Source organism: Columba livia, chromosome 11 (genome assembly GCF_036013475.1).
Source record: "Columba livia isolate bColLiv1 breed racing homer chromosome 11, bColLiv1.pat.W.v2, whole genome shotgun sequence".
In the NCBI taxonomy this organism is placed as follows: domain Eukaryota; kingdom Metazoa; phylum Chordata; class Aves; order Columbiformes; family Columbidae; genus Columba; species Columba livia.
The window spans coordinates 954,903-967,334 of record NC_088612.1 but is presented as its reverse complement, the minus strand read 5'-3'; the positions used below and the strand labels follow the sequence as shown (position 1 = coordinate 967,334).

At 41.6% G+C, this 12,432-nt stretch overlaps 1 protein-coding gene across 9 annotated transcripts in view; it reads right to left on the bottom strand.

The window, feature by feature from the left end:
* The window catches only part of MYO5A (myosin VA), an 82,729-nt gene that overhangs the window by 3,691 nt on the left and 66,606 nt on the right, over positions 1 to 12,432 (bottom strand). For 3 of the 9 annotated variants that reach the window (XM_065076390.1, XM_065076385.1, XM_065076386.1), the window contains exons 29-40: positions 11,780 to 11,880; positions 11,152 to 11,232; positions 9,093 to 9,291; positions 7,551 to 7,625; positions 6,050 to 6,143; positions 4,598 to 4,744; positions 4,067 to 4,221; positions 3,484 to 3,573; positions 3,180 to 3,330; positions 1,963 to 2,245; positions 924 to 1,098; positions 371 to 451 (exon numbers count right to left, since the gene is read on the bottom strand). In XM_065076390.1, coding sequence (XP_064932462.1) covers positions 371 to 451; positions 924 to 1,098; positions 1,963 to 2,245; positions 3,180 to 3,330; positions 3,484 to 3,573; positions 4,067 to 4,221; positions 4,598 to 4,744; positions 6,050 to 6,143; positions 7,551 to 7,625; positions 9,093 to 9,291; positions 11,152 to 11,232; positions 11,780 to 11,880 — 1,632 coding nt within the window. The remainder of the gene's footprint in view (positions 1 to 370; positions 452 to 923; positions 1,099 to 1,962; positions 2,246 to 3,179; positions 3,331 to 3,483; positions 3,574 to 4,066; positions 4,222 to 4,597; positions 4,745 to 6,049; positions 6,144 to 7,550; positions 7,626 to 9,092; positions 9,292 to 11,151; positions 11,233 to 11,779; positions 11,881 to 12,432) is intronic. The other 6 variants (XM_065076388.1, XM_065076389.1, XM_065076387.1 and 3 more) reach the window with 3 other exon arrangements.

Genomic DNA, 12,432 nt, shown 5'->3' with positions numbered 1-12,432 from the left:
GGAAGGGCTAAACGAAGAACCTTGGAATGAAAGTATATTTGGATACATAAATGTTGCCACCCGAAACGCTGGCATACAAATGTGTTTACACCCACAAAGACGTGTGAGCACAAAACCATCTCACCTTCCGAAAGCCTCATACGTACTGACAGGGAAACGAACCTTTTCATCTAAGTCTGCAGGCGGTAAATTGTGATGGCTCAAAATCCTAAGGCTGACATGGCCTTTTCAACACAGCTAAAAACCAGCAGCTAAACAGCCTGGCTTAGTTCAGGTTCCTGAATGTGTTTTGGGACACAAGCTATTTCAGCTCATCAGAGAGTTTCTTAGAAAGAATCGGCTGATTTTTGATGAAAAAACAAAGCCATACCTGTATTGTACGTATAAACGATACCAAGACTCTCTCTTCAAACTCATTAACTGGAGTATACAAATTCAGAACTTTTACAATCTGTGAAGAAGAACAACCATTCTTAAGTTCATTTTACTGACGAATCAACAGACGCATCCATGGTTACTGATAATATACTTTTAAAATTAGCTATTTGAAAAAGAAAAATCTTTACAAGTATTTCTTGCTTTATTGATTCATATAGAATTCTGTCATCTGCTTAATGCTGTGTTAAATGACTCCCTATGTTAAATGACTCCCTATGTTAAATGACCTCCCTCAGAACATATGTTCTTTGGAGGCAGAAACTCTAACATTCTACGTGTGTGTGGAAAACAGCAAACTATGGAGAAATCAGATGATGGCGTTCCTATGCCCCTGGAAACACGCTGTATTTATCTTCCTAATTTTGACCCTATGATTATGACAGCCTGTAGCTTCCATTCGAGACAGTTTTATGACTTCACTTTTTTACCCCTCTAAGTTAATCTGTTTTAATTGTACTAATGCAAAAGGAAGGCAGTTGGCTTACCTGGGCAGTGGTGAGTGCATTGCACATGGAACAAATGGCTTCTGCATCTTCATCCGTTTTCTTTTTGACTTGCAACAGCTGTGCGGCCTGGATGAGGGGTTCCAGCGTTTCCTTAGCTCCACTATTCATCAAATTTTTATCCCGTAGCCATTCTTCCAGTTGACTCACATTGTATCTGTACAAAGAGGTAAGAGTATGGAGACATTTAATGCTTGATTACAGCTAAATCAAAAGCACGTCCAATTTCTCTTTCCCAGTGCTGCTTCTTTGTCCTTCCATGTTTTTCCTTCACACTTGTCATCTCTTGTAATTTTCTCTTCATACTGTTTCCTTCTGAGTAAGGCAAGAGATTTTGAGTTTCAAGACATTTAGAAACTGTGGCCAAGGACTTCCATTAACTAGCTTTTCCCATGTGTTTCTGTTGCTATTAATGACAGGAATGTGACAAGTATAAACAGGTAATGAGATTTTGCCCATGCAAATGTGCAGTGAGGCTTTTCAAGGTTACTGGAGGGACTGGAACACCTCAGCTACATTTCCTGGCACAGGCCAGTGGAATGCACTGGACAACCAATGCCAGCTGCAGGAATAGAGCACAGTAGAGCAGAGCAGAGCAGAGCAGAAGACTTTACTGCAGGACGCAGCAAACTACAGCGTGGATGAACAAAGCGGGGATCCACTGAGCCACTGAGCAGGGATCCACTGATGCTGAGCCACCAGAGAACAAGGAACGCAGCAGGCATGTCTGCTATTCTTCTCTAAAAGCTGAGAAAGCAACTATCAACATGTCACCTACAGTTCTGATTTTTATTTGATGAAATACTTCTGGTTTGCTTCTACCACTTTTCCTAAGTTAACCAAGCTCTGTTTAGCCAACCCTCACAAAATCAGTTTAACAGCACGTGCAACTGTTTATGTACAGAAAAACAGACATTCAAAACGTATCTGCTATTCCATCAAAATGATGTTCAGCAGTGCCAAGAATTCACTGAGATTTCCAACAGCACATTCGAGAAAAGCACAACATGAGCTCTCCCACCTTATCTGCATTCCTTTGCTCCACGAGCACATGTCCTTGCGCAGGAGAAGATTATTAAGCGTCACGGCCCCAATGATGTAGAACATCTGCTTGACAACCTGCTTGATGAGCTCCGGGTCCATTCCGTGCTGACACATCACTGAATGGAAAGAGTTCAGCTGCCGAATAATGGAGTCTAAAGTGTAGGTTCCCTCGTCAGCAATGCTGGACGTTCTCTTCCGCAGCCCCGTTGGCTTCACGCCCGAGACACCCTGGATAGTCTCATGCTCCAGCATTCCTGAAACTGCAGTTGATTGACAACATTATTATAACGACTGAAAACCGCCGATATACAAGCATACTGTGCGAGACAGCAAACCCCAGTATTCATACAGACGGAGCAGGCTGGGCTCTCTGCTGGCCACGCTTTGCCATGATTTCCAGACATTCTGTGTCCCGCTAAGTTCTACAAAATCTATGCTTGCAGGGTTTTTATAAAGACCCCAGCGTGTGTGTTTCAAAGGAAGGTCTAACTCTAGCTCCCAAAACCACTTTTCTCCTCCCATGGTCATACGAGCAGCAGAGTCAGCACACAAAGAGCTGTTCCGCTCTTCTAAACGGTGTGATCGGAAAGCGTAATAAAAATTGCTGTCTGACGAGAAAAATGGAAAGCACTTATAATGAAAAAATCTCCCTGAAAACGAGCTGCATTATGCTAGATACTCAGTGCTAATCGTTGTCCAGAATAACAACTGTTTTTCTGCATTTTAATTACGAGTTCTCAGGCAATTGAAGCCTAATTTTTCCATGGGATACTTCCCAACAGACAGGGCGACAAATGTAAGACTGCCCTAACAATATCTTCCAGTAAATGCATGATTTATGACAAGCACGAATAAGGTGTATTGATTTATTCTGTCACTGCCAGAAGAACAGCCATAGCTTAGATTGGCTTCTAATCCAATCTGTCCAGTGTAGCCCTTGTCATCTACAACCAGAATACCGCATTAAATAACGTATGTACTATTATATATATGCTATTGTATATTATAGATACTATTTTAATTATATTATACTATTATATATAATAGTATACTATTTATATTTTAATATAGATATAAAATACTATCAAAGTAATTCTACTGATTAGGAAGAAATACAAGATATAGTATATCACCACCATCACCATTTTCCATTCGGTACTATGGTGTGAAGTTCAAGCATTCAACTTTCCTTACCAATCATTGGTTGCAGAATGTTCTCCAACACTCGGACGAGCTGTTGGTAGATCTGAATAGCCAAGTCACTCAGTACTTGTCGGTATTCAGCTAAATCAAAATTAGTGAGGCAGTGTTCGTTTTGACGAGGTGTATTATGCTTCATAAAGCCCTGAATTCAGAAAATAACAGAAAGAAACACTTCAGTGGAACACAAAAGTATTATACAAAGAGACTTTGGCTAGATTTTGAGATATCACAGGAGTTTCTTAAGGAGTAGTGCCCACGGTAGAGCAGCAGAAAGCCGAGCAGCAGCGCTGCTTACCTCTTCTCCACTATATTGCTTCAAACAGTGCAGAAATCGGCAGGTGTTGGAGAGCCAGAAGGACACCGTCTCAAAGTCATCGCCTCTTTTCTAAAGGTTAAAACCAAACACATTTCGATAAGGGTTAGGAGGAGGAATAAAAGAATAAAATGTTAGATAAACAACGAAGCACTTAAAATCTACTTTCTTGGAGCTACTCATATTGCGATGTTTTGCAAAACTTTGTGTATTTCAGTAAGAGATTAGAAAAGCAAGGGTTTTGCCAAAATGCCATTAAACACCCTCCCCGATTTCTGTAATGCTTTTCAAAATATGATTTCCCCCCCAGATACAGTCTTTGTGTCTCACAGATCCGTCCTAACGCTCCGTGCAGAAATCACAGGGTGATGTGATGCTATTCCCCAAACACTCATTCTGTGGCACGCGACTCTTTGTCCACTAATTCAAACCATCTGTGGCACTATGTGGATAAAATGGTATCACTCTAATTGTTAACACCACTTTGTAACGTTGGTGGGAGGACTTTACTGATCAGAACTCCAGAGCCAATTAATGTTTTCCTAAACGAAGCAGACTGACTAACCTTCAACACTTTTTTGATGCCATTGATGGTGGAAGTCAACAACGACCGCACTTTTTGGTCATCATTGAGGTAATCCGCGTGGCGCACACACATGAACAAAATGTACGCCGGCAGTCCTGGAATGAGGTTGACGGCCACCCCACGGGGCTTCAGCTCTTGGGAGAAACACACACACATTGTTTTGTTAAGCCACTGAAAGGTGTTATATGTCATAATCACAACCTCCTGAGTTAATCATACATACATATCTATACAGGGCCAGTGAAAACCAAGAGTAAAACTAAGAAGAGCCGCTTTCTCGGTAAAACATCAGAATAGAACAAAACGTAATTGCCTGCTAAAAGATACGCAGACACATTAGTATGTACTTCGTTGTTTAGATTACAATAGTCATTTATGAATTTTAGATAAATAGAGCACTGTCAAAACCAAAATAAGCTATTCATTTCACAATGCAAATTCTGTGTTGTACCCATTCATTTTGCAGAGCGTGTGGGAGCGGAGGAGGCTGCAAACGGGAAAGACGCTTACCTAAAATAAGATTCTTGACAAGCTTTTGTTCATCCTCCTTCTTATATTCCAACATCCCTTGGAAGTCCTTTTCTTTCCGTGGAATGTTAACTGGACGAATAGGTTCGTCGATGATTTGTCCGGGTGATATGTTCTCCATCTGGCCCACTGCAGAGAGGAAATGAAAATAAATGATATATAATATCTTCCTGTACAAGCAATAACTATGGCACTTCTGAGGAAGATCTCCAGCATACAGAACTAAGAAATGTTTTCCTTAGCAACACATTAAACATTAAAGACAGATTAAACAAATCCCATTAAACAAGAAGACAGATTGTTGAGATGATATTTGTTGGTTGTTGATGATATTTTCAGAAGTATTTTCCCACTCCATAGTTTGTAGGAATACTGTGATCTTGTCCGCAGTAGCAACCAAACAATACTGAAAGACTTTTTAAAAACAACCCGAACTGGAGTAACCTTTCAAAAGGATATATGAAATATCCACCCTGTTGCTTGCAGTGCCCCACGGTGCCACATTCAACACCCACACTCCACTTGATTAAGCTGCACGTTTGGTTTTGAGAAGCAAAACTTGGCTTCAGCCCCTGAAAGGTACCCGTTCTGCAGCCCGCCCTCCCGGCTGCACCCAGCGCCTGCTAGAGGATAATACACCCCTGTTAATCCAGGCTTAACTTGACATCGCAGTTCTTTTCAAACACCGAAGCACTGCAGACTGTCACTAATTTCAGTCTGAGTACTCAATAAAACGACTCACCAGGCAGTGAGCTTGTTTCTGGAGGAAGCAGGTGACCATAAAAACCTTCCGAAAGATTAGGAGCAGGATTATTTAAAAACAAAGTCATACTTCAACTTTACAACATCATTAATTGCTTTTAGCAATTAAAATGACACTACTTATGTAGAGGTATAATAAGTTCTCAGTCTCACGAGTGCAAGATCCTAAGGCAACTCACTCTGATGCTCATAAAAATACAATTAGCTTAGTCCGTATCTCAACATTCCCATACTGAAGTTGCCTACCAGCTAGGAAAGGAAACCTCACGCAGAGATGGACAGTCTCAGCGTTCTCAGCTCCAGCAGCACAGCAATTCACAAAGGACAACTGGAGGAATTATTTCTGCTTGCTTCATATTTAGTATTGCTTTTGTCTTTACAAAAACACGTACTGTGTCGAAGTGCAGAAATAGGCCACGGAACATTTCTTTAAGTTTCAGTGGCTTCTGCCTTCAGAGGAGCATCAATCTCCTTCCACTCATTGCTTCAAAATACACCAAATATTGTAAAGGTTTATAAAGGAACGCATAGAGCACCGAGCGCATCTCCTGTTTCTGGAATCAGTTACAGAGGCTGCTGCCCTCGCAACCACTGAGACAGATGGATACGATGACAACAGCGTCACAGAAAGTAAACCAAAATCTTTCTCTTCCTCTCAAAATATAAAAGTACCTTCAAGTTCACCAATCTTCTTAGCAAATACTTTCAACTGTTTCTTTAACTTGCGAACAGTTTTGTCTTGCTTTTCAAGCTGTTCCATTAAATCCTGTAAATTAAAATGAGAAGACGATTAAGATATGAGAAAGTGCCATAACATGTGACAAAGACAAAAATCAGTGCTGTTAGAATTGCAAGACGGAGAGGAAAGCCGAACAGTGGTGCCATCCGCTGGCTGAGCTCTGCAAGCCGGTATGCTGCCTACAACACAAGCCCCAAATCACAAATATGATTAAGTTACGTGCAGCACGACAAAGGCAAAGCTCTTAGGCAGGGGCACCTGGAGACGCTCCGAGCCAGGTCAGTTCCTATGGCACAAGACACTTTGCTGCAAACACATCTCCCTAATGCTTCCTCTCTGCTCCTCCAAATGCCTCACAGAAATCACTTCCCTTATTATTTAACAGCTAGCCTGTATTTCTGCATCATTTATACGCTGTTCCTAAAAGCACTGAAAAATATCAGTGCAGCATTGGTGACAAATTTGAATTAAGCATAAAATTTCTCTTAATCATGTAATAAAGAGTTTATGACCTAATACAATGTAGTGGAGCAGTGAGATATTAGGCCTGTTGAAAGAACAGAATCAAGGCCATGCTTCGTATTAAAAGTAGTGTTCAACATTACCCCGTTAACAACAGAATATACTCATCATCAGATACCATAATTTCCACTGAAATTAATAAAAAACCCCCACCACATGTGAGTCCAACAAACTGTTCTGAAAATATCAGTAAAGGGACAGATTTCTGAACAATAAATATGTGAGGAGGAGAAAAGTTCTTTCTGTGGTTCCTCTAAATGAATGGAACACATTTCACATCTCATTAAGGTTTGGAATCTCATAAATTATATTATTTCAAGATTATATATGGTGCTATCTCAATTTGATAGCTTTAATTATTATGGAAATATAGTATTACTTCCAATGTTATCCTTCAGACTGCGTGTTTTTGAAAAATCTTAAAAGGTTATGTGTTTTGATTCTGAAAGATTTATTCATACCAGATGCCGGCACTGTGAAGAGACCTATGAAGAAATTCAGGCTACTGGGCATCACTCACCTTCAGGAGTCACCTGCATCATCACACCTCTGCTTTGCTGAACTGAATTGAAATGTACCAAAGTTTCAAAGCAAAGAGTTGTTCTGAAAATTTGGCATGTTTTGCATCATGTACCTCTTTTTCAGGGCGGTATTAAGTAGTATTCAAACAGGACCTGCTTCAGTCACAGTGCAAGACTTGTATTAGTAACAGAACTGTGCATCAGAAAGAGACACAGATCACACAGAGGACACTGAGACTGACAAAAAAGCAGTGAGGGCAGTAATTGGCACGGGGAAGCTCTGCGGGGATCTCCTTTGAAAGGGAGAAAGAGAGGCCGCCTGCTTTTCAATTAGTGCTCCAGAAACAGCGAGCGAGACAACAGCGAAACAGGAGTCACATCATCTACATACAAGTGTCCGTTTGTAAAGTGCAATCCGGTACGACTGATACTTCTTGGGATCATCTGCATACAACTCCTCATAAAACTGTAAAAATAGGTACAGCATCGTTTTTCCACTGCCTTTGAGACGCTGATATTTCAGTAAGCACTATATAAATGACATCAGATTAAAACAAGCTCAAGAACCTCTCATTTTGAGGCCGTCTGGTCCTTAGGTGTGGTGCTCACTCACAGCTGGCAGTACCAGCATGTGAAAGCCTGGAACATAACCTCGGTGAGAACCCGGACAGGCCATTTTCTTACGCTAATCAAGATGGGATTGCAGTGAACACTGCAATTCTAATACCAGGTTTGGAAAGCCTCTAGATTATTTCTCCTCTAGGGCTAGGAGTGGAAAAGCAGCATATTGCTGACTTGAAGTGGACTTGTAATGCTCAAACATCAGAACTGAAATCCTAACGAATGAGTCTATATTTAACAAGTAAAATTACATTTGCTGTATTTGAAAATAAAGAGAGCTCCTCTGGGATATAATTACATGACTGTGTGTTGTCTTGGGAACACAGAATGTGATGAGTAGGTCTCTTGGGGGGGAAAAAGGCTAAAAATCCTAACAGATGAATAAGCATCAGGAGGGAGCTGCCAGAGATGGAGATTTTGCCATTCACCTTTGGCAGCGGGAGACACCTGCTGCTGAGGCAACCTTGACATACCTTGAATCAGTCCTCAACATCTATTCACTGAATTAACCGACGCCTTCCTCAAAATCTTCGGTACTAAGACAAGAGCCCGACAGGGTAACTCTTGTATCACACATAGGCAAGAAAGACCAAACCTTGGCTCTTTTAGAGGAAGCAATGACACTCAAAGGGCTTCTCTTCCTGAAGTAGCATGGCTCCCTGTACCAACAAACAGCAATAAGCCAATGATATTCCAACACAGGACTCTTTGGAAACCTCCCTGAGAATGGAACGAGCCTGCACATGATGAACATGCTCCTTTGCAGGGAAAGGTAAGGCCCTTCACCTGATCTTTTTTTCATACCAAATGTGCAGTAAACAAGGAACACCAGTTATTAACTAAGTGACTTCTAACCAGGTTTCTTTTTCTGGAACTCTTTCTTTCTTCAGAACACACTGGATAGCCAGAGCTCAAAACACAGGGGAAAAGTGACATCAAATAACGGAAGAACTACATGAGAGTTTTTCAACAAAATCAATAAACTAATATATTTGAGAAGAAACAGCAGTACTTGGCACTAATATTTTTTATGAGTTCCCTGGATATCAATCATTCTATTTAACAATGATTCAACTCATCACTTGGAAGCTGGGATCCACGAGCTTTCTCCACGCCACAAGCTTCAAACAACCTTCCTGAAATTGTAATGCTTCCCGAGCAATCACAAATCTCTCCTACTAGGTTACCTACAAAAAGCAAGTGCACTCATGCAAATTCTTGCAGGAGGCTGCCATCTGAAAACTGATAAGAACCTGCAGGTGCAGCAAGTCTCCAAGCTCCCCGGGCTGCTCCTGCAGCGCGGTTCCCTTACCAGGTTCTCGTTAGTCAGCCGGGTGATCTCGTGCTGCAGGCTGGCTTCGATGCGGGCCTCGGGAGGCAGCTGCAGGTTCTGCGCCAGGAGCTGCTGCTGGCGGTTGTTCTCCTCCTTCAGACCCTGGATCTCACCTCGCAGCAGTTCCAGCTCATTCTCGTGGCTCTTCTTCTGGGACTGAAGCTGCGACTCCAGCAGCCTAAAGAGGTTGAGCAACAGCTGCGTGAACACACTTGGAAAGTTCCATCCTCAGTTCTCAGAGGGAGTGTAAAGCTTTAGCTGCTGCTCAGGAACAATTAGCCATGGCTTGCAAAGGAAAATGAAAAAGGCAGAGAACTCTTTAAACCCTTCAGTATGCCTTCTAATTAAATTAAGCTTACATGATCAAAAACTGGAGAGAAACTAATTGTGACACTGCTTTGCATTTCCTTTGTGATTGAACACATACACATGATGCCACCGAGAACATGTGGCGAGAAATGTACTGCTAACTCTCCCCAGAGTGTCACTGCTTTTCAAAGGGGCTTTAAAGAGGTTTTAGCTCTAATCAAGTCAAACCAAAGATGAAGACGACAGTGTGTTCGCTTAAACTAGGGCTGTGCACTATTAAAAAAGGAGTATCTTTTTAGAGTTAACTCTGTTCAGTCAGAAACCATTCGATTGCAGATGCACATAAATAATCTTTATTTTTACATTAAACCCACCACTTTGCAGAGGGTTGTCATTAGTGCGGTGGAGGTTAACAACAGAACCAAGCTCAGGACTGGGATGCGGGAGCTCTATTTTACCCTCACCGCTGACTCGCTCTTTGCCTTGGGCACGTCACGTCTCGAGCTCTTCCATGTGAAATGGGGATAAGTGCTGCGGGATCTACTCCTGCTTGAGACGCGCTGCCCAAGGCTCTGACTCACCAGCTCGTCCATCCACACACACAGGAAAGGCCATTACCAGTGACTGCTAGTGTGCAATTAGACAACCTTTCAGGGTTTAAATATGCAGAAGGCAGACACATTTATTAGTAACTAGACTGCTCAAGCATGCAAGGGCAAATAGTCATTTACCTGCATTGCTCCTCCATTTAATATAAAGCTTCTTGTTTCTACAGCGCAAGGACAAGAAACAAGAGGCACAGGGCAAACACTCTCGCACTCTGCGCTGCAAAACACTTGCTCTAAGTTAGATCCCCCCGGGCTCACAAAACAACGCTAGGTGTAGAATTGGTTAGTACAAGAAAAGGAGAGACTTTAGTTAGTAGCATTCATTGGAAAATAACTCCTTCCATAAGATGCCACTACCAAACGTGTATATTGAAGAACAGCGCTGCTGGTCTATGGAATTAGTTGCCAGTGCAGGACTAGGAAGCGTTTGGAAGCCTGGGACACACACAGGACACGGACCCAGAACGGCGTGTCCTGCCCAGGCCACTCTGGCCCGTGACACGAGCAGCGCGGTCTCTGCAGAGGCTGCATGACTGTGCCGAGGCGTGAGCAGCATCGCCACGAACTAAAGATTACTTCTGCCTGTTGGGTATTTTGCATCTTACATTTGAATCTGGCACAGAAGACACAGGAGAAGAATGTTCAGTTTACTGAACCTGAGTCGCAACAAGGAAAGCAAGACCCAGAACTGTTTGAAAGCGTATGCTGAAGCTATTCAAACAATAGTTTTATTACTAAAATGATTCCACTTCTTCAGGCTGAAACACTGTAAGGAACATGAATTTTGATACCCGACACCAAGGCAGACAAAACGGACACAGCTACAAAACTTTGCCAGTTGTGGAGCTTCTGGTATTCTACGGTCTATTTTTGTGCAAGTGTTTTTATGAATTATGTATTACTTGTTGTCACCATCTTAACTTTTAAAATGATAAAACTGGACGAATAGGAAGGTTTGGGAACTAAGTCTGAAGAAACTTTAATGCGTAAAATTTGTGACAATTTTTGTTCTGTTAAAGCAATAGAAATACGGTAGCTGAAGCAAACCCAGAGCAAGGGGCACGGTTAGCTAGGAAAGAAGATGTAAACGAAGAAAAGATAATTCTGAGAAGTCTGGTAACCTGTTGGCTTGTTTTAACCCTTCATAAACCAGCCAAAGTTCTCCGTCCTCATTCAGCATATGATAGTCCTGGGGACATTGCCTTGCAAGGAAAGTTGTTAAAAAAATACAAGAGAGATACGTGATGGTGATGAGATGACATGTAAGGACATTACACACTAAATCACAGTCACTATAAAAGAGAAACAAACAACGCTCAAAAACAACTTCGCAAGTTACTTCTCTTGTTTATACGTATATCTTCTTAATGACGAAATTCAGCTCTCTGTGTTAGCCCAACTGGTTACAGCATTTTATGCTGTTACAATAAGTGTGTTGCGACAGACTGTTGTGACAACCACTGGACAAAAAGTAAGAGCAGCACGGGAATGGCGCCCAGTTTGAGCAACGCAGCAATTAAAGGCTGAGAAGATGTAAATCCAGGAAGCTTGATTTTGTATTTCCTCACTGTTTCGTGATCCTTTCAAATATCGCATACAGCAATTTTACTAATCAAATCAAGTTATAACTCAAACTACAAGTGTTCTCTAAGTATCTAGACTTACATGAATGCAATTACTGAGTACGACACACGCAGCATGTCACAGCAGCCCCCAACCGACCGTAGATTCAATAAAGAGAACTCGTACCTGTTGGTTTCCTTCAGCCCAATATACGCCTGTGCTATTTCTCCCTTGTCCTTCATCTTCTGTACATCCTCCAAGAGGATTGTAGAGTCTGTCATGGTATTCTGCAACAAGAAGGATGATTTCCAGGGTAAATGTAACAATGTAATTGTTTTTGGAATCTACGTTTTTGTCACTTTACCCACGTGGAACGCTAATCCTTGAGTCCCCACATTATAATCAGTGTGGGTACCTGAGCAGGAGGTTGGTCCATAATTTCTGTGTCCATTTGGTGTTTCTTTTAAAATGAAAGCATGCAGCACAGTCCAGTATCAGTCTGTCTAACAAGCAGCTACACGTGTTTACCTCTTTTCATTTGTTCATTATGTAAAAGCAACAAAATAAATTTCACAAAACAATGAATTAGCGTTTTATTTCAAATCACCAGGAACAGCTAATGCTAAAACTGAAGAAGCATAATTTTGCAAGCTTAATTCTATTCATATCTCTTAACCACAGCATTACATGTAGTCCCAGTCTCATAAAGAAGATCCATTCCTCACTCTGTATATTTAGGTATTCTGGCCAAGCAGGAAATAATTTACAAGGGCTTGAGATATTTGAAGTTAGGTACCATCACCATCAAATGCTGTTCCAGTTTTGAATGTTTGCATTGG